General features: G+C 47.8%; 1 protein-coding gene across 1 annotated transcript in view; it reads right to left on the minus strand.

Annotated features, from left to right (window-relative positions):
• Positions 1–355: 355 nt before the first annotated feature.
• The window catches only part of MED12L (mediator complex subunit 12L), a 97,641-nt gene continuing 76,621 nt past the window's right edge, over positions 356–21,375 (minus strand). The window contains 22 exon segments of the mRNA XM_050308448.1: positions 356–1,082; positions 1,457–1,538; positions 2,780–2,865; positions 3,200–3,227; positions 3,322–3,469; positions 4,057–4,124; positions 4,738–4,827; positions 7,973–8,181; positions 9,268–9,418; positions 10,259–10,621; positions 11,565–11,726; positions 12,209–12,344; positions 12,824–12,933; positions 13,141–13,230; positions 14,375–14,486; positions 15,407–15,568; positions 15,893–16,083; positions 16,206–16,280; positions 17,172–17,360; positions 17,900–18,099; positions 19,708–19,821; positions 21,212–21,313. Of these exon segments, the coding sequence (XP_050164405.1) occupies positions 1,039–1,082; positions 1,457–1,538; positions 2,780–2,865; positions 3,200–3,227; positions 3,322–3,469; positions 4,057–4,124; positions 4,738–4,827; positions 7,973–8,181; positions 9,268–9,418; positions 10,259–10,621; positions 11,565–11,726; positions 12,209–12,344; positions 12,824–12,933; positions 13,141–13,230; positions 14,375–14,486; positions 15,407–15,568; positions 15,893–16,083; positions 16,206–16,280; positions 17,172–17,360; positions 17,900–18,099; positions 19,708–19,821; positions 21,212–21,313 (2,912 nt within the window). The 3' untranslated portion in view covers positions 356–1,038.

Genomic DNA, 21,375 nt, shown 5'->3' on the forward strand with positions numbered 1-21,375 from the left:
GAGGGCTCAAAATACACACACAGATTCCCCTCTTGAATAATAATGATTTGTTTGTGGTGATTTTGGTTGATAATTTGCCTGTGGATTTGTACTCAGTGATGATGCAGTGCCAGCCATCGATTCCCCCCTGGGCTGGGAATACCTGCCATGCCCCACTGGTACCTGACACAGGGACAGAATAACTCCTCCAGGGAAGGTTGTCCAAAGGCTGTCAGCTCCAGGGCAGCCGAAACCGCGGGAAGGGCTCCGGGGCTGTTCCGCACTCACGCTGGGAGGGCTGGGATGGGACCGGTCAGTGCTGGCAGCGGGGCAGACACGGGAGTTCATCTCCTGCCAGGCTTCCCCAGGACTCAGAGACTCCCTACGTGAGTGGAGCGAAGCCCCCCTGGAGCACCCAGTCACCCTCGGGACCATCCCCTGAGAGCTTCAGTTAAAGACACCAGATGGGAGCACTGCTACTTCCAGTAGGTTTATTAATGTTGCATTGTGGGTTTTAATATAAACTTTAAGAAGTTTTAATACAAGCAATAAACCCATTTCAGCACCTTCTTACCACAATAAGAGCAAGAGGAATTAGTACTTTAAACAAAGAACTTTATAAAGTGCATGTGAAAATCACAGACAAATAAACATGATATGAATTGATGTTTGTTCTACCAACAAAGAGGTGAAGTGCCTTTCAATTCAGTAATTTGGTCCACTGCAGTACTTTTTTTTTAATTAAAAAAAAAAAGGTTTTCCCATAAATAAATAAATAAACCCAGCATTGTTTGCCCTCTTTAAAAGTAACAGGATCTAAAAAGCACCAAATTCATAAAATCTGCAATAACATTCTTCAAATAGGCCCACAAGTCCATACATTGAAATCCAGTTAAATAACCCCAAACCCACCTTGTTACATATTCACATCAACTGCATCACAAAAAATAATGATGGAAATAAGAGAACTCAAGCCTGCTGTCCAGCCATGACTAGTGCATTGAATTTCCAGTGTCCTGTTCCTCAGTGCAAAGGTCCCCTGGGTCCCCCCAGCCACAGTCAGAAGTGGGGGTACTGGCTCCCCCCGTGCTGTGGCTGGTTACCTGGTGGAGGAAGCAAAGGGGGTGACTGTACAAAAATACAGAAAAATACCTGGGTGGCAGAGGACAGGCTGCACATCCCCCCTCCTTCTGAAGCCAGAGGCAGTCACTTCCCTGGGCACTTTTCCTGCAGAGGGCTGCGGAAGGTGAGGGGGCCCCAGCCACAGTCCTGTCCTGTGGGTGACAGGACCAGCAGGGCCCCGTGGGGTGCCCCAAAACCAGGGCTTTGGTGTCACATCAGGACTGGGACGGGTGCCCACTGTCAGCAGGTGAATGACCTCCATGTACACCTGGCAGCAGGTAAATAGGCAGAAGGTCTCCAGAAAGATAATTCCATGTTCAAACACACATTTGCGTATGTCTGTGCACACACTTACTGGAGAGCTGCTTCTGGAGCTGCCGCACCAGCGCCGCCGTCTGCTGCTGCTGCGGGGTCTGCTGCAAGCCTGGCCTCGGGAACTGCAACGGGAATGGGAAAGGGAAAGGAACCACATGGTGCCTGTGCCACAGCAGGGAACCACAGCGTGCTCGGCTGGTGCCACCCCAGCCCAGGGGCCAGTGGGTGGGGAGGGCAGCGAGGGCAGGTGGGTGTCCTGACTGGGGTGTCACAGCAAGGACACAGGGAGCACCCTCAGAACTCACAGAACATCTGTTCTCTTCCTTCCCTGAAATCTCACACTGTTCAGCCTGGAGAAGAGAAGGCTCTGGGGAGCCCTCACTGGCCATGGCCATGGCATTAGGCACAATGTGATTAGCACCCCAAACCCAGCCTCTACCACCCATCTCTGACTCACCCTCAGGTCTCTCAGCTCGACAGGTCTGCCTCCTAAATACCAATTTTTTTTTCTCATTAGGCCTAGTGCAAATGCACATGCTTCTGATTTTAATTAAGTGATTCTTCTGCACAGGGATACCTGATGCAGTTTGGAAACCTGAGGTGCTGAATAAAACTTGAGTAATCCCATACCTTAATAACTCTGTGGGCGCTGCAGAAACCGCCCGAGCTTTGCTCAGCAAAACCTTGTGCTTACTGAAGGCAGTTTCAGCATTTTACAAGACTTCAGCATCTTTTCCCTTTCTGAAACCAAATCCTTCACTTAAAATATGTTGTGTAATCTCCTGGCTACCAGGCCATAGTAACTGCTAGGTTAGTCAAAGGTATTAGCGACCACACCAGGGTTTTTGGGAACACAAACCCAACCCACAGCACCTCCTGCTGTGGAGGAGACTGTGCTGGGCAGGTGCCCATTGCTGTGATACTCTCCCAGCAGTTCGTTCAAGATATAAAACTCATTAAGAAAAACTCAAAAATGGATGAAAATTATCTAAGGTTAACGCTTTTAAACTTGGGGGCTGCAATTTCAGCATTACTGTACTCTGGTTTATGACTAACAATATAACTTAAAAGTATATTCAAAAAACAAACCCCATTTTCCCCCTAGCCTGTTAGCAGTACATCCTAAAAATCCAAGGTGAGAACAGACCCCTGTGATGGAACGTGGCAGGGGCTGGAGTTCAGCTGTGGTGGATGGAGCTGCCAGGGCACAGAGGTGCTCCACAAACACAGCACAAGCACGAGGGGCAATGTCAACCATCAGCACCTCACGTGGCCAAGGGCGCGCTTCCTTGTGCACAGGTGACAAAGCCCACGCTGTCCCTCCCCTCACACCTCCCCAAAACACCCAAAACACTCTGCTCACCAGCGGCTGCTGCGGCTGCACAGGCTGCAGTCCAAGCGCCGGCTGCTGCCCCAGCTGCTGCTGCTGCACCTGAGAGAAGGTGGGCACTGAACAACAGGACACAGCCCATGCTGCCTCGGGGACTCACCTCCAAATTAAAAATATCACCCAACCAGAACAGAGGAAAAGGGCCAGACGGGCAAGAGCCCCTTTGGTTTAATGCCAGGAACATTGTAAGGCCAGACAGGGAGCACATAACCAGCACCTCTGCTCAGTACATCCAGCCAGGTCATTCTCAAATCTACCTTCTCCAGAGGTATTCCATAATCAGAAAATCCAAGTACTGAGTTTTGCACGGATGTCCAGAGCTCCCTTCTGGAAGTCCCAGAAGTAAACACTGAACGACTGCACTGAGGGAAAGGCAGGTGGGGTTTGTAGCACCAGGCTCTGGAGTTTTAGACTCGAAGACCTGTGCGAGCGAGTGTGTAACACTCTCACTGACGCAGTGATGCTCACACCCCTGCTCTGTCACATCCCCAGCCTCAGCACGGCCGAGCCCTCACCTGGAAGAGCCACTGGTGCTGCACCTGCTGCTGCCTCTGCGTGCCCGGCTCCGGTGCCAGCTGCCCCGTGCCCAGTGCCGGCTGGGGGCCCACGGCGTCCAGTCCCCCTCCAACCAGGGAACCGGGCTGCAAAGGCTGATGGCTCAGTCTGGGGGGGAAAAAAATGACAGATTAAACTTTAGTTACAGACAGAGCACAATAGTCTGGGAGGACTCAACTATAGCTGCAACATCAGACTTCCACAGATTTAAAAGATGTTACATTATACACTGCACAATAAAGCCATGCCACACTACTGCCCAGTCACTGATCTAGGCTGTGACACCTTCCCCTCAACAGGTACAGACTCAAGCATTCAGCCCTTGCTTGTCTAGGAATAGCAATGAGTTTCTACACCTCAAGGCATATTTATTGCTAATTAGATGTGGTGTTAACCCCATTTTGGTTAATCAGCAACCTGAGCAACCTGGTCTAGTGGAAGGCATCCCTGCCACTGCAGGGATCGGAACTGGATGGTCTTTAAGGTCCCTTCCAACCCAAACCATTGTATGATTCCATTATAACCAGACTTTATTTTAAAGCAGGCTCTCCCCACCCTGTTCCCAGGGTTCCCGCTCACCGTGGGGCGCCGGCAGGAGCGGGGCCGTAGGCGGGCGGCTGCTGCTGGAGGTACCCGGGGTGCTGGCCCTGCCGCAGCCGCTCCATCAGCGGGGCACAGCTGGGGGACAGCCCCACGCCGGCTGCTGCTGCTGCTGCTGCACCGGCACCGCGCTGCCGTACAGGGCGTATCCGTGGGGCAGGCTCTGCGGGAGAACGACACGAGTGACTGCACCGGCCCAGCTGCAGCACAGAGGTGGCCTCGCCAAGGAGCTGCAGCCCAGAGATCTCACATGTGCCCCACGCTTGTGGGACCCCCTCTGTCTGCAGGTTCATTCAGACAGCTGACATGAGGCCACATGTGGTCACTCACTGTCACACGTGGCCACGTGGTAACACGCTGTCACACACAGCCACATGGAATGAACCTGCACTGTGCTGCCTTCTCAAGAGGCGCTGAGCAGGAGCGGGGCTCTGCTACAAAACACCACCTCTGTTTTCCTCACACCCCCCAAAATCCCAAGTACCAGAATGACCATGACATAATAGAGTAACTGCTATCATTGTCTCACCAGAAACTGGCCAGATTTCCAGCTTAACACTGACGTATGCTTGCTATTCCCAGCAACAACATCAGGAAAAACTGGGAAGTGGCCATGCTAAAAACATTCATGAGCTACCAGACGTGGAGGCCACGAGCATCCCAGGAGGAGGCTTCGCCGGTACCCCCAGCCACAGGCAGAGGCACACCCCAGGCACAGGGCAGCAGGCTGGGCAAGGGAGCCCTGTTTATCACATTTCCACACAGGTGCACAGTACCTGTGCTTGCTGCAGCCCCGGGTACTGGGGGAGCTGGGACAGGGGTCGAGCCTGCGGAGCGAAAGCAGCAGCTTGGTCCATCAGCTGCCCCTGCAAGACACAGCACCATCAGATACGACCCCCTCGAACAAGTCTGGCTCTGGACACAAACAACCCCACCGAGCTGTGCCCTGAGGAATCACAACAACCATTTCCTTCAGGACAGCACCGCTGCTCAGCGCCAAAGTGCTGTGCTGTGTTCACTCACAGCAGGTGGAAGCACTGACCTTTGGTGTCTGACACTGCTGTGACACTGCAGCAGGGAGGAGGCAGCTGTTCACTGCAGGGGGCTTGCAGAGACCCTTTAAATGGGGCTTTGCAAAGGAGTGGAAAAGACATATCCTGGCCATCTTGAGGCCAGTACATCAAACCACACAGGAAGCTCTGAGTGAGTAACAATCTCTGGTATAACTGCAGAGGTGGTGACTTTTTCAGGACACCTGGTTCCCAGTTTTCCCCCAGTGAAACAGGCAAAATGCTGATGAGTAAATTTGATGATGGCATACAAAACACCACTATGACAAATGGGTAACACAAGCAGCTCCAGCTCCAACCAGTGCAGCTGGGAACGTGCTCCCTGTTGTGGTCAGCAGCCAGCCTTGCTTGTCCATCCAAATCACCTCACTATTTGTGCCCAGTTGAGGGGAAATCATTTAAAGATTGTGATTATAACTGCAGCAGTGTTTTTGGAAGCACCAGAAAAGGGAAAAAAATTAAATGTTAGACTTCATTTCAGGAGTGAGATTGCTAAAAGCTGGAGAATGAGAACGTGCCAAGGATACAACCAATCTGCATGTTTTCTTTGTGACTGGGATGCTGCACGGCTGCACCTGGTCATTTTTTAAGCCATTCTACCCACAAAAAGTTCAGTGACAGGAGCTGGAAGCAGTGATGCTCCTTCCCTGCAGCTGCCCCGCTGTGCAGAAAACCAAATACGAATCCAAGTCCTCCAACAAAGCCTTTGCCATCCTAACCAGGATATCCTTAGGGAGTTGTATAATTTAAGGTTAAAAGTGACTTTGGTAACACGCTGCAAGCAGCAACATCACAATCCCAGCTACCCCATGGGAAAGGATTGGAGAGCCCTCCTTGTGTACTTGCTGCATATCCAGGCGTTCCTAATTAGCTGCAGACAGGGTGGTGGATCCCCTGTTCTGACATACCACCAGAAACACCAGGAATGATTGAACACATGTAAAGGATGGATAAGAGGCTCAGTGGCAAAGCCTCCTTAAACTCACATTTTGTTCTGCCTTACCAGTGAGGGTTTTTAACAGCATGGCAGTTTCCTTGGGACAGGACCAAAGTCCTGCAGACCAACTCTGACACAGTGCCTCTAATTAATATCTGGAAAGCTTTCCAGCACAGACATTAGGGATGAAACTTCATGGCATCATTGTTTTTCCCCAGAAAAAAACCTGAATTCTATGGAAGTTAATGATTTCACAGGTAAGTGTTACTGGTGTGGCTGTTACTGGTTTCGTAAGTAACAAGATCTGATCATTCCCATAACAGCCCATCCTGCCAGTGCAGAACACCCATCCATGCTCAGACAGACACGGCCTTGGGCACGTCCTGCAGCTGCTCTCATCTTCCACAGCGAGAAACACATCAGAAGAGGAAAAAACTGACCAGTGAAACCTGGAAATATTTATAAGAAAAAAGTATTCTCTGTCACAGGTGTATTGGCAGCCTCCCCCATGCAGCCACTGCACTCCTGGATGAACAGCCCCAAAGCACAGTGACATTCCCACTGGAAGCAGAGTGCAGCCTGAGTGGTGGAAGGAATGCATGTTCAGGTGAAAGAGAAATAAAGAGAAGGTCCCAGTCTCTAAGTGGTTACCATTATGTTGTCAAAGCCATCCTGAAGGGATACAGCAGAGCTAGAGACATCCTGTGGGAAAAGGACAGGCAAAAATGTAGCAACACCACCAGGAATTCACCATGGCTAGGCTTCGCCAACGAAGATTTGAGAACACCAGGAATACACCCAGTTCATCTCAGGTGTTAGTGGAGCAGTTACAGAGCTCACCTGGATGGACTCAGAGAATGCTGGCCTTTAGGAACACCAGTGAGGTCCTTTTAGGTGGTTTTTATGCCAGTGAACCTCAATGCTTTTATGAGATTTATGAACAGGAATTCTAAATGTGGAGAGGACCCCTCACCCTCCTCAGGAGACCACTCATTCAGTACAGAATACTCAACGATTTTTAACAAATCACACTGTCCAAGACCTCGCACCAGAACTATTTGTTTCCAAGAGCACAGGTCTAAAGAGCAGAGTCCTTCTAGATGGATTCTACAGAACTGTCCCCACCACTGCCAGGGATTTCAAGCTGGCAATAATTTTTACAATAAAACTATTGTCACTCAGTTGCAATTTAAGCAGTACAGTAGCCTTTGCACAGATCATAGCAGGGAATCAGAGAGGGATGAGAAGAATAATGAGAAGCTGTAACAAAATAGAGACAGTGGCAGATTGACAAGGATACTTGCTGAAATGATGAACTATTTTGTGCAAAGAGGGCACAGCACAGAGTTTGGAGCAAGACAGCGTAAGGGCAACGTCCTATATGCTGCAGTGGGGTAAGGAAGGATACAGAAGGGCTTGGAAGTAAAGCCAAAGTTATTGAATTTAACGCCAGCTACTGCACACACAGTGCTGGTTCTCTGAGATCCAAACTCCAAGTGCCTGTGCTTACACCATCAGCCTCAAAGCAGCCTGTCTGTAAGCACAGTCTGAGAACCAGCTCAGGCTCCCAAGGGCACTGAACAAGAGCTGTGTACAGCAGCTGTACCCTGCAGTAACACAGGCATTCCTTGGCAACATGGGCACCTGTGTGCACACAGGCATGGGCCCAGCTCTGTTGGGCTCCCTGGGGCTTGGCTGTGCAGGGCACGGCGGTGCCTCAGCACTCACTGGCAGCTTGGGGGCACCTGGTGCCTGTGATCCTGAGAGCCTCGGTGACACAACAAGCAACAAGGGCAGCATCGAGGGGCAGGAGCAAACCCTGAGTTTATGGAACACAGCAAAATAAAGGGACTAAGATATCAAATAACACATTCAAAGGCAGTTGGCCCTGCTTGGCTAATATTTGGGGAACTGTTGTAACTATCAGCTGGCTCCCCCCTGTAAGACACAGAGGCATGGGGCAAACCCAGCGTGCTGCTCCTCAGACCCAGGGGTTGGACAAACCTGCTGGAGAGCCCGTGCCTGCACCTGCTGCTGCAGGAGCCGCTGCTGCTGCTGCTCTTGCTGCAGGAGCTTCATGTGGAGCTGGGCTGGGATCCCATGGACCGAGGGCAGCTGCGTCACGGAGCCCGAGCGCCGCTGCAGCATGTTGGACAGGGCTTGCTTCGTGTTCACTGGGACAAAGGAGCCCACCGAGTCCACCCTGGAACCACCTGAAACCCACACAGAACACAAATGTATCCTCTGCCTTCCCTAAGAGCACTGCTGGTACAGAGCACTGCTAATCCATCAGCTCTACACAACTGATGATAAACACACCTCTGCAAAGGCATAGTCTGGATTAAACCACATTTCTGGCCTGGAAATTTAAATGGGAAAAGTAAAGATTGCCACTTATAAATGAGAATGAAAAGTACAAAGCCTGTGGGCTGCTGTATGTTCTATGCCACATAAAACATCTCACTATTACTGCTGAAGAAAAGTTGCATGTCAGATCCAAAGCATGATATGAACAGCTTAATATGTCAAGCCAATTTTATAATGAGATGGTGGCAATTTATGCACTCTCTGCTATTTGATAAAAATCGTGTATCTTTCCATCAGACTTACAAAGGTGATCTTACACATTTGTTCTCAAAAGCAGCATTTCCTTAAACTTATTTAGCCACTCTGGTATATTCTGAAGACTTTTACACAGTTAAAATACAGAGTAGTTGCATTTGGAGCTTCAGAAAAAAACATTTAACCCTTATAACTGGAAAAAAAATTGTTAACTTCTCCTGCATAATTTTGGAGAAGCCTCAATAGTTTCTCAAATCATAACAAACTGCTGCCCTCTGGAGCCAGTAAATCCTTATAAAACTGTAACTCACTAACTGGAAGAAACAAGACAATCTTACACAAAACTAAGCACATATCATAAATGCTTAAAAAAATGTGAGCCCACGTCTATCAGATGGTAAATTAGCCACCACGGTTCTTGGTACGAATCAAAAAAGAAGTAACCCACAGGGCCTTTATTCTTTTAATCGTCCCTCTCTCAATGTCACCCCACCAGCTCTCTGACACTGCCAGCACAGGAACTCCTTGTGGCTCATTTACCCAGAAAGTTCAACACCTTCACAGAGACAGAGCTACAACTGAGGGCAGCAAAGCCCTTCGAGAACCCTCTGCTGCTGAAGGAACCAACCACACGGTGACACAGCCCGTGCCAGAGACAGGGAGGAACACAGCGGGGTCACAGGTGGATGTGTCACACCAACCAAACGCGCAGGGCTGTGCCCTCGGACCCAGCGTACCTGCGGAGAGGGGCTGGCTCTGCAGGAAGAGCCCGGGCTGTGCTGGGGGGGCCCCCAGGCCGTACCCCCACAGGGCCGGGGGGGCCGGGCGAGCCATCGGCAGCGGGGAGCAGGGGGGAGGCACTCTGTACAAGCTGGGCTGTGGATAATCCTTAAAATACACACAAAAGGGAGTGTTACTGACATTCGTACCTTACCGAGTCATAAATAATGCCGATCTTCCTACTGAGTTACTAAAGGACAGAGACAGTTCCTTTGTCATTGACAGTGATGTAAAAACAAGGCAAAGTCTGGTAATTCCCACTGACAGCTCCAGGCACGTCCCAGCCATGGGTACCTAATTAGCAGGTACCTTCTGCAGGCTATGGTCAGGTAGAGCACAAGGAGAGCTCACTGTACCAGGATAGAAGTAATAGCAAGAACTTCACTGAAACATCAAAAAGGCCAGAAAATTATCTTGAAATTACAGTTACTCAAACCACAACACTTGGACAAACCAGCTGGATGCTGAGAGAATACCAGCACATCCACACCAGGGGTGGCCATGCTGGCAGCACTGTGGAGAGGTTGTAACCACACAGAACTCTGCTGCTGGAAATGTACATCATCATCATTATTATCCTGATTATTAATTATTATTATTATTTGGGTGGTGCCAGGCATGTTTTCAAACCCTTGCTCTAAGTGACTCTTCAGCTTAGGAACCCACTACTCAAACCCCAACAAAATAAAAAGGAAAGTATCTCAGAAACCAGACCAAACTGCACAGTAGAACAGTTTATCTGTGTGAAAGAGCCCTTTCCAAATTGGCTCCCATTTGAACGGGACCTGGGTTTAAACCAACAAGTGTGGTCTCCTCCTGGCCATCTCCATTCCCTCCCTTCACTGGGACTCTCTCCTCCAGGTGCAGAACCATTTCCAAAGGCAGAACTACACAGCACCAGGTGCTCTGGGGAGGTGTTTCAGGTTCTGTGTGGCACCAACCATTTACCTCAGCCCTGGAGCTCGACTTTGACTTCCTCTTCCTGCCCTTTGCCTTCTTCTCATCATCTGTGCCATGTTTGCCCTGATCCAAGAGCTCTCCCAGCTTTCTTTCTGGTTCCTGAGACACAGGTGTGGTGGGCTCCTCCTCCTCCTCCTCTGGAGGAAGGGGCAAGGGCTCGAGGTAGTAGCTGCGTGGTTTGGGTTTGGGGTGTGTGTGGTACAGCAGCAGATGCTGCTGCTCCTCGTACTTGATCACCTTCCTGTCCACACGAACGGTCCCAAACCACGCCCAGGAGAGAGGGGCAGGGTTTTTGTGACCTTCAAATAAATCCCAAGGGGACACCTTTTGTTTGGATGACACCTGAAGACCCTGTTTCAGAATCAAAGGGAAATCAAGATTTAAGAAACTTGAACAATAGACTTGCTTTTGTACATGACTGACTGAGTCAGAGAAAACCAGTAAGGATGCTTCCCCTCCACAGAATGCATCAAATGCACACGAGTGGGATTTTAACCTCTGTCCAAGGCTGCCACTAGAGAAAAGCAATTATGTTTTTATAGTAGCATTTGCTTATAGCCATGCTAAAAATCTCAAGTTCCATTTATGATATTTTGAAGAAAAAGTCAAATATTTATCAAAAATCTGCTGATCTAAGAATACTCTTGCTAAAAGTTTATGTTTTCAAATAAGGGGAGGAAGCCTAAGCACTATGTCACCAAAACATGCCTGCCCAGTCTGCAGAATGAAGAGCTCTATCCTAAGCTCTTTTACATAAATTCACTTTTAAAAAATTATCCATGGACATGTCATCCACAACTTCTCTGGTCAAGCTGTGCCAATACCTCATCACTCACACAGAGAAGAATTCCTTCCCAATATCCTATCTATCCCCGTGTCAGTGGGAAACCACTCCCCCTTGTCCTGGCAACTCCAGGCCCCTGTCCCCAGTCCCTCTCCAGCTCTCTTGGAGCCCCTTTAGGCACTGGGAGGGGCTGTCAGGTCTTCCTGGAGCCTTCTCTTCTCCAGGCTGAAATATCTGGAACAGAAATGCGTTTGATCCCGAACACCCTTGTCATTTGCAACTCTTTTAAAGGTGTTCTTTGACAAGCCCAGTGTTCCTCAGTGCTGGCAGCACTGCCCACAGAAAGCCCACCTGTGTAAGGGATCTCCCTGCTGGGGGCCTGGGAGGGTCTCACAGCTTTCATACTCCTGCCCAGGAACACCTGCACTGCACAGGCTGTACCTGAGTGCATGGAATCCCCATGCTTCCAAACTCAGGGAGAGGGAGGCCAGGACAAACGTTTGCTCTTGCCTGTTTCTTGTCAATGGAGTCAAAGCCCGCGATCTTGTTGCCCTTGGTGTCGATCAGGGACCCCGTGGGCTCGCAGGCCACGATGTCACACGTCAGCCTGGGCAGCGGCAGCAGCTGCCGGACCTTGTCGATGCTCTCAGACCTCTTGTCCCCCAGCTCCTTCTGGGGAACAAACACAAAGGGGGACAGGAAAGAACATGGCACTGCTTTCACTATGAGAAATGTCCACTTTCTGGATGAATCATTTCCTTGTACTTTTACTAAATTTAAGCAAGTGGTTTTGCAAGGGGTTTTTTTGGTTTTCTCTTTATTTAAAGAATGTAAGTTTTCTTTTCATCTCTTGTTTAAACATAGTGTAGAAAATACATAACACAAAATTAGTGTCTCAGACATAAAATAAAAGCAACTGAGTGTCTTGCAGGGTCCCCAATTTTAATTGAATATGAAGAAAATCCTAGTAGTATCTTCCCACCTCCACATTCCTGTACTTTTATTTTCTTCCTTTTCTCCCTTTTATAACTAGGTATGTTTTAGTCTCTCTATTTCCAAACGGCCTTTCCAGACACTAGGAAGGACATGATTAAAAGATGAGGGCAGAAAGCAATTCAGAGGAAATGTTGGAAATGACAAGACGTGACCCTTACTTTTAATTTCTTCACTAAATTCATGTAAGCCCTTTTGTTCTCCTCAGGCCCTCCTTGGGAGGCATTTGACAGGTCCGAGGCGAGTGTCCCATTGATGAGAACCCCCAGCATGTCCAGCACAGTCGTGAACAATTCACTGGAAGTAAAAGCAAGTATTATCCCGAGGAACTACAACTGCCAGGAGATCCAGGGGCAGATATTCATGGCAGAGGCCCCAGAGGAAGCTCTTGACCAGGCTGGGTTTCTCAGGGCTTTCTGCACACACACACCTGAGGTCACATTCCCAAGTCCCACCGTACACACGCAGGTGGACTGCCAGGATGTGCACCCAAATCTCATCTTAAACCCCAGCTCAGAGCCACAGACAGCACAAACTGCCAACAGAGGCATTAGGAATTACAGGCAAGAAGCACTCAGGCATGGGATAGGTTAGGAAGGGTGTGAACAGCACCTCCAGTGCTTTCCTAAATGGAGGTACCCCTACCCCAGGCCAGCACAGAGAGCTAAATCCCACTCAAGCACTAACAGGATAAAAAACTGTAACAATAACCTACAGGTAACCTAAACTTAAAGCCCTAAGGACACAAATGAGCTGTTTGAACAGGGCAGACATACTTGTTGGTCTGCAGATCCACAGTCCCTGAGGTGATGATCTGGAGGAGCAGAAGGGCCCACTCTGTGGTCCACTGGGTGCTCCTCTGCACTGTGTCAAACATGCCACCCACCTGCAAAACAACACAGCAGGAAGCAGAGCTCTGCATGGCTCAGAGCAGCTCCCTTGGCTTCCCCTGGGGTAGGGATCACTTAGGAATAAACAGCTACCCAGTTCCCCAGGGAGCTGGATACTCTGGAGCTCCTTGCTCCTTACCACCTCCTCCAGAGTAGCTGCTGCATCTTTTCCTAACATCAGGATAAGCCCAATTTTTTGTTACCAGGTTAAGGCGCAGTTGCAGGGCTTCGTGCATCATCTGCCTGGCTCTGACGTCGTCCTGGTACCGTTCTTCCCTCCAGTTACTGAGGATCTAAGAAAAAGCATTGGATTAAGGTTGCTTTCCTCCTGTAGTGTTCTTCCTTAATGTATTTGTGACCATTATCTATCAGGAATCATAAAAGTCCTTTTTATCCTCTTGTCTGTTTAAGGCTTTGAGCAGATTAAACAAACTGGTGGGAGGAAAAAGTTAATTTGTAAAGAGCTCATGATCTGTTGTCAGTGGTGTGACTGCATCTTCCTGTTGCAGGAAAAAAATCAGCTTTGATATGCATTTCTTAACAGTATTGTTAGAAACAGCCTATTTCACCACAGGTAAGTCAACAGATCTCTTGCACTGGATGCAGCTTCTCAGTGGGGTCTCTGGATAAGAAAGAACCAGAAGCTCAGGGAACTTGGACCAGCTGCATTTCAGAGGAGAACCCACACAGTGAAAGGAAAGCCCAAGCAGCAGAAACCAAGAGGAAAACCATCAAAGGAATTCATTTCCCTGGGATGTGGACCTGTGTTTTAGCCTGACCTGAGCCGAGGGACAATATGGGGGAAAAAAGTCATACAGGTACCAATTCTCACTGTCACAGAGGGTCACAGGAACTGAAACCAGAGAAAGGAGACAGGACCCACTGCTCTGGGCACTGGGTATGTTCAGTTTAAAGGCAGAGAGAAGTTGCTGCTGGAGGCTGCAGTGTGAGCTGGCTGGCAGCAGGAACTCTGGAGCAGGGTGAGCTGAGGCTGTGAGGAAGCAGAGAAACCCAAAGGAGAGCTGCAGGCAACGGCCAGGCTGGGACCAGGAATGGTGCTGTTTAAAATATGAAAAACTCAGTCCGTGTCAGCTGGAGAAGGTGACAGGTTTTCCCAAAAAGGACACCTTCGAACTTATAAAAACTTTAGGGACTGGGAAGATTGTTCCTCTCAGGACTAATACCTTTATTGTTTTTCCTGGAAAGAACTGAAATCAGACTCCAGTTCATTGTATTTCTCTGTAATAAATTTAGAAAACAAAATGTATTCACACTCAAAAAAGGAACAAACACCTTCTCACTCTCCCCTCCTTGGACTGCTCCTTTTGGCACACCACTGCACTATAATTTTCCCAGTTTTACACCATCATATACACATAAAACTGCTGACACACACACACCTAACAAAGGGTTCTCATGATCCTGTGCTTGTTTTACCTGAGTAACTTGATTCTGCAGGGATGTGAGAAGCCCTTCCCGTTGCTCATCCTGTCCCTTAAGGCAAGTGAGTACCAGTGACAGGAAAGGCTGCTGGCTCAGCAGGGACATGCTTTAGGAGAGGCAAACACAGCACTGCATTAGTGAAGTTATTTTGATACTTCCCATGCTCGCTCCCTTCCTTGTTTTGTCTGTGCTTTTTCTCCTGAAGTGGCACTGCTGCATCTATGCCTGTTTCTATTTTAGTCAATTAAAGTCTCGCCAGAGGAATTAAAGACCATGCCCCAGGAAGGCAGAGCCCCAGCCAGCCCAGATACACATGTTGTTACTGAGACCCACTGGCTCAGGGTCCCTGAGTGACCAAGAACTGCCCCCACACCTGAAGGCCTGACTCAGGAACAGAGCAGGCTATTTTAAGACTACTTTGATTAACCAGGGATATAATTTTAACAGAGGTAAGGCAGTGAAAGTTTTCAATCCATGCTACTCGTCTGAAGTGAACCCCAAGGAAGTTTCCCCTAGAAGCTCTGATAAGAATAAGAGGTGCCTAAATTTGTCTAAAATTCCAACGTGGGTTTAATTCAGTGGAACTTCTAGCATTACCCCAAGGAAGAGCAAAAGTATTATAAGCACTGTGGAAGAATATTTTACTGAAGGAAAATCAATAACCATCAAGTCAAAATTCTCACACATTTTGGAAAGTTAGAGATGAGCTTAAGCTCACTCCCCAACAGGAAGCAATGGTGTGATCATAACGGCAAGCAAAGTGGCCTGATGCCACATATGGGAAGAGACAACAAGTGCTCTACCTGTTCCTTTACATCCCTGACATTTCCCATCACTGAGCTGCAGCACAGCCCTGGCTGATGGATTACAAAGCTTCCACATTTCCTCTTTTGAAACCAGGGTTATTTCTTCAGCCTAACTGACACCTGGACCCTGTTTGGAGTTGATAAAATGTTGAGTCCTCAGTAAACTCCTCCCTCAAAAACACGGTTTAGCTCTGTCTGCAGGGGCTCCCCAAGGTCATACCTTTTTTGTTTCTGTCTATCTCTTTCCTTCTTAGAAGAGGACCCCAAATGCTGCCCTTTCTCCAGCTCCTCTCCCGCAGCTTTCAAGACCCTACCTTGAACCGAGGTAGGCAGTTTGGCAATCAGGGGGGCCACCAGCCACGCTCCTCGCCGCTCAGAGGAACTAGGAGCAGAGCAAACTTATTTCAGCCAAAATACACAGGCAGTTCTGCAGCCACGATCAACTGCTACAAGACTGAACTGCTTCAGTAAAGCAGTGGCACAGCACATCTGGAGTAACCAGTGAGGACTGAGCAGTTGCAATTTCTGGTGTCCAGAAATTTCAAGAAGAGCAACTACATTTATTGTCAAACGAAAGTAAACAGAAGGAACCTTCAGGCAACTGTTTCTGTACATTCCTGGCTCAAGTACAACACAGTCTAGGCACTCTACACACAATTAAGCATCATGTTGGCTAAAAGAATTAAAAAGGTGCTGCAAAAAATACCTTAGGAATGTCTTTTTACCATTCTGTCTTGTATTACTTGTGTCAGCATTTCCAACAGAGTTTGGACTGAAGAGGCCTATACCAGAGTTAGAAGAGTTATTGTTTAGCTCAGCGGATTGCTGAAACACCTCTATTGTCGCCTTTGCGATATTATCCAACAAGCTGTTCATTTCAGCCACAGACCCAGAACCCTACAGTAAAACACAAGTACACTAGCACATTCATGGCATGTTTGCTCGGGGACTACGTTAAAATTTAACATACTTTTTTGCATTAAGTATTTAGGTAAGGAAGTTTGAAAACCAATACTCACAGGCTCCTTCATGCACTGTTTGATCATCAGCTGCAGCTCCAGCCACGACTGCCTCAGAGTCCACTGGTCCAAGTTCTAGGGGAGAATTAACATTACAGATGTTAATTGTTAATAATATTAACATTAAAGTCAACATCTTACAGGTGTGAAGGAATGAATCTCATACTTGAACACATCATGTGCAGAAGCCTCATCTTATAGGCAGATCATCACAATCACTGATCTTTTCTAATAGACTATTAACATGGCAAAACATCAGAGCATTAACGAATATGCACTTCCACACCTTTCAGCTAATACCATTCCTCAGTACTTTTAACCTCACAGCTTTTCTGAATAACCTCATTCTCTGCAAAATCTGAATTTAGTTCAATATGAGTACAGAAAACATAGTTTTCTCTTTCACTGGTAATTCCATTAATCCATAGCATTGATATCCAAGTGGATAGGTCTGAATTTAGCACGAGGCCATCTAGACATGATATTTTTTGGAGGACATTGACCCTTATTTGTCCTGCTCCAGACATTGCAGATTTGATTTTTCACAGGGCTATTCACAGAAAATCCATTTTTCAGTTTAGGAACTGAACTGTCCCTAACACAGCTCAGTGTGAAGACATGGCCAGCTTGGGACTGTCTGTGAGAGCGTTTGAGCATTTCCAACGGGGCAGGAGTGACTGTCACCCCAGTGCTGTCCCAGAGCCCCCCTGGGACAGCAGGAACCTCCTCCTGAGCAGCCCTGAGGGTGGTTTCCCGGCGCCTGGTGATGAGGAACAGCGGTGACGGCTGTGCTGCTCCTCCCTGACGTGGGATCACAGGGAACGAGACACCCCGAGTCACACCCTAAACCTTCCCCACAGAGACTGCAGGTCCTGAGCACCCAGAACCTTTAAAGAATAACCCAATACTGATTGCACCAAGCAGTGTCCCTCGGTGGTGCTGCTGTCACCTGCCCCCAGTGCTCACCTGAAGGATGCGCTTGATGCGCTGCTGCTGAGGGTCGTCACCCTCAGTGCACTCTGCAATGCCATGAGGATAACAGATGAGCTGGAGGAGTTTCTGTGCTTGTTTGTTTGAGAGAACAGGATCCAAAATAAGATCTTTGTCAGTGCACAGCCTCTCAGGTTCTTTCAAACAGTGCTCTCCGACCCACTCCTGCAAGGAGTCAAATGACAGGTTCAGCAGAGAGTTTCAAAGCAATACTAACTTTTGGTAAGCTGAACAGAAAAGTGATTGTTTCACATGCAAAACTTGCAGTGAACTATGGTTCATGCCACATGTGAGATTAGCAGTGTCTTCTGCCACTCAGAACCACCTGTCTAAGACTGTTTACAGGTTTTCCAAAATTAATTTATTTGAAAGTAACTTTGCAATAACCCAAATGCTACTGTAAAAGCCCTTTAAGCAGAGGGCTGATAGAGTGGTCCTTCTGTCTTCTGAAAGTACTTGAGATTTAGGCAGGAAAAACGCCTCAGTTCTGAGAGTGCAGGGGGATGTCAGCAACTAACTAAAGCATTGTTTAGCCCAAATAACTTACTACTCCATGTATAAACTGTCCACATCAGGAAACTCAAACAGAGCACAAATGCTGGCATACTCCAACACTAATTTTGCACCAAAGTATATGTTACACTTTTCAAATAAATAAAGCTCTTTCTGTAAATGAGGCTGGAGGAGCAGTTTGGGGGGTTTACCTGCTGGCAGATGGTTCTGAGCACGTATCTGGCGTACTCGCTCAAACTGGCGCTTTCCACGGAAACAGCTTTTCTGCAGGATTTCAAGGCATGAGAGGAAGCCCAGATTTCCTCCTCACTGAGCTCATCTAGGAAGCCTCTCACATGGAACTCTTCACTCTTCAAGGAGCTGACGTTGTTGCTGCCAATTTCTGCATCACCTGTCCAGCAGAAGCACAGGGTGAGCTCCCCCCTCAGCCCCCACACCCTCACCCTGAGGGGCACCAGGAGGTGGGAGCTGAGCAGCAGTGAGGCCATCACATCCAAAAGGGCAGCACTGGCTGACTCTGAAGATGACCAAAATACTGTCCTCTGGCTTCATGTTGCAAAGCATCTTTTCAATGGGTATTTTGGAAGTAGGAAAAGGTTTATGCAAATCAAACACAACTGAAGCTCGAGGGGAAAAGGTGAGTGAAAGGAATTGCTTTGGCAAGTAAGGAAGAGTTGAGTTACTGGCTCTTCTCAGACGCCCCTTTTCCAAGTCCTATCTCTTACTTTGATTTATTAGCATTCTGTAGATCAAGAGACAAGTCTGACCAAGGGCCCCTCAGCCACTGAGGGACCCCTCAACCTTTCTATGAGCCCACATTTGTACTCAGGAGGGATGAGAGGGAAGAACCTGGCAGGCAAATAATACAAGGAAGAGAGTGGCACCAAGGTCCCATGAAGCTAAAGCCATCCCAGAAAGCTCTGATAAAAGTGGAACAGTTTCCTCAGCACAGAACTGCAACAGCTACCATTTATCTGATGTTTTTCCTCAACAAAGCAAGTACAATTTTTAAATTACTAATGCAGGGTGCCAACAAGAGACCTCTCCAAATAGAATAATTTGGGTCTATAGGAGAAGTGCTGCAGTAAAGGCAGAAACAAACTATGTACCCAAACCTTCCCTTGTACTCCCCTGCACCAAACCAAAGCATGTCCCTGAAGAGATGAAACCACAGCTGTTCACACCACACACCGTTAATGAAGAAAGATCCCAAATCTCAGCACTGAATAGCAAGAGTACATAGGCAATGGCCATAAACATTTTTCAATCTCACTCTCCAATCCAGCAGTCTATCCCAGCTTGCTCTGTCTGTAAACATCCTTCCCCAGTGCAGTCAGGTTATTAGGGGTCCCAGGGTTTTGAAAGTTCTGAGACACTGGCCAGCAGACTGTCACAATGGCACTCTGGCTGGAGAGACACCCTGCTGGCATGGCCACGGCTGGAACATCTTGGTTGTTTAACTGGACATTTACTGAGCTCCAAAAATACACCTCCCCAGAGGTCACAAGGACTTTAGCTGAACTTGAGCCAAACCAAAGCTCTGAGGCAGATCCTTGTCCAAAAAACAGCACTCACCGTTCACAGAGAGCTGCTCAGGGTGATGCTTTTACAACTTCCACAGTGGCAGACACCCGAGATTTTGGGAAAACACAGAAAAAGATGGGAAAGCTTCCCTGAGATCCTTTCCCCCCTCCAAATGTGAGAGGGACTTGCCTGAGTTTGAATGTACTGGGAACTCAGTGGCAGAGGTTGGGGTCAACATCTGAAATAGTCACATCTGCTCAAAGCCTCTCTGCTGGGGCTGACTCACCAGGGAAAATCTTTAACCTGGAGTCTGCACTCCCCACATGCTGCAGGAGCAGGGACAGCAGCCACATTCTTCCCTTGTCCTCAGGGTTTTCCCTCCTCACGAGCATTCCCAGGGAAGTGAACTAGCACAAGCTGTTTTCCACCCAAACACTGGCACAAACACATCACACAGGACTCTGCACGCTCTTACCAAGCATCAGAATTGCTTTCAAAACTGCAAACACAGCTCCCACTTCGATGCTGTTGTGAGCAGCGGCCAAGAGGTGACGATCACAGGAAGAACGAATTCCAGGAAATAATTTCCCTACGGAGAGAAGAGTAGATTCTGCAGAAAATGGGTGTTATTTACCAACTAACACTTCCTTTGTATGAAATCCCCCAAAGCTAGAATAGCTACAGAAGCACAAGAACTGAATGAAGAACTGAAATCTTCTGAAAGTGCAGCCCAACAGGTAAGTCATTAAGTCATCTGGGATATGTGGTTATGATGGATTAATATCAGAATAAGCTATGGGCAACGCAATAGAAAAAGGAACCTGTTGGTTCACTGTGTCCACGTGAACAGTGAATTTAACCACAACGAGACACTGAAGCCTATTTTGGTTTTGACTTCACAGATTTAGGAAATTACTTCCCTCGCCTCATCTGTATGACAAATGAGGCAGAGTTAAGTGCTGTCAATGCCTGTTGCACAGTTACACAATTCTGCAGCTCAGCAGCCTGAAGAAGCCAGCAAGTGCTTTGTGTAACTTGAAGGAGGAGAGCACAGACTGCGAGGCAGGGAAAGAGAGGGGAAGGATGAATCCATCACCTCTCTCAGGCAGTTAACTGAAGCAGATGTAAGCAGGGTCTGTAACGTGGTCTTATTGTATTGGATATGTATTACTTCCTATGGTTCAGTCATGATTTTTCCTATCCATTCAAATCTACTTCTATTTCTACAGAAGCCACATCTGTCTGCTCTCAGTCAGTATTCCTCACAGCTCTTGCCTGTTTTTCTCAAATATGCAAAAAAGCTCATTAATTTATGGTCAGAAAAGAAATTATTGTTACTTTCAGATGGAAGAATTTGACATCACTTGAGAGCAGACTTTTCTTTTAATTTCTTTTTCCCATGGATATAATCTTGTTATCAAATTTGATGAAATATTAGAAGTGACACATACATAACACAGGTTATCACCAGGCTTATATGCATTTAATTGTTAGGTTCTTTTTCCTTGCCTTTTTCCTTCCTCTTCTGCTCTGTGGCAAACATACACATCAGACCTGTGAACAGTCACATTTAAAAGAAAAGAAAAGCACCTTAACATATTCTGAGAACTAATTTTCTCATGTACCTTCTGTTGGACAAGAGGCCTTATTATACCCCATTTGAAATCACATTTACTCTCCATTTCCATGCTAAGCTCCCAAACAGCACAATGTGATTCCATGTTATTGCCTCTGTCACTGCCATTCCTCGTCAGTGACAGGTGTTGATAATGAGTAAGTTTCAGCAAACTCCTGTAGTTTTACCTGCATCTAAACCATTTCCCAAAACATTGAGAATTGTTGGTATCAACTCCTCACCAGTGAAATGTGCAGTTTTGAACTTGCACTGTGGATATTTTCACCCATGAAATCTGCAGCCACCAAAAAACAATTGTGGGTTCTTTCTCTGCAATGGAAGGACCAAGCAGCAGACAACTCACCTGTTTCCTGGGCAAAGAGGCACACCTGGGGTGTCCTGAAGAGGTGCAGGAGCAGCCGGCAGGTCATCCTGGCCCCAGGCTCAGCATCCGGATCCCCACAGGCTGTGGAACATGGGACATGGACATGAGGATCTGCCCAGGACCTCCCCAGTAGCAGACCTGGG

The sequence above is a fragment of the Myiozetetes cayanensis genome, unplaced genomic scaffold (genome assembly GCF_022539395.1).
Source record: "Myiozetetes cayanensis isolate MyiCay16 unplaced genomic scaffold, myiCay2020 scf13, whole genome shotgun sequence".
Taxonomy (NCBI): Eukaryota; Metazoa; Chordata; class Aves; order Passeriformes; family Tyrannidae; genus Myiozetetes; species Myiozetetes cayanensis.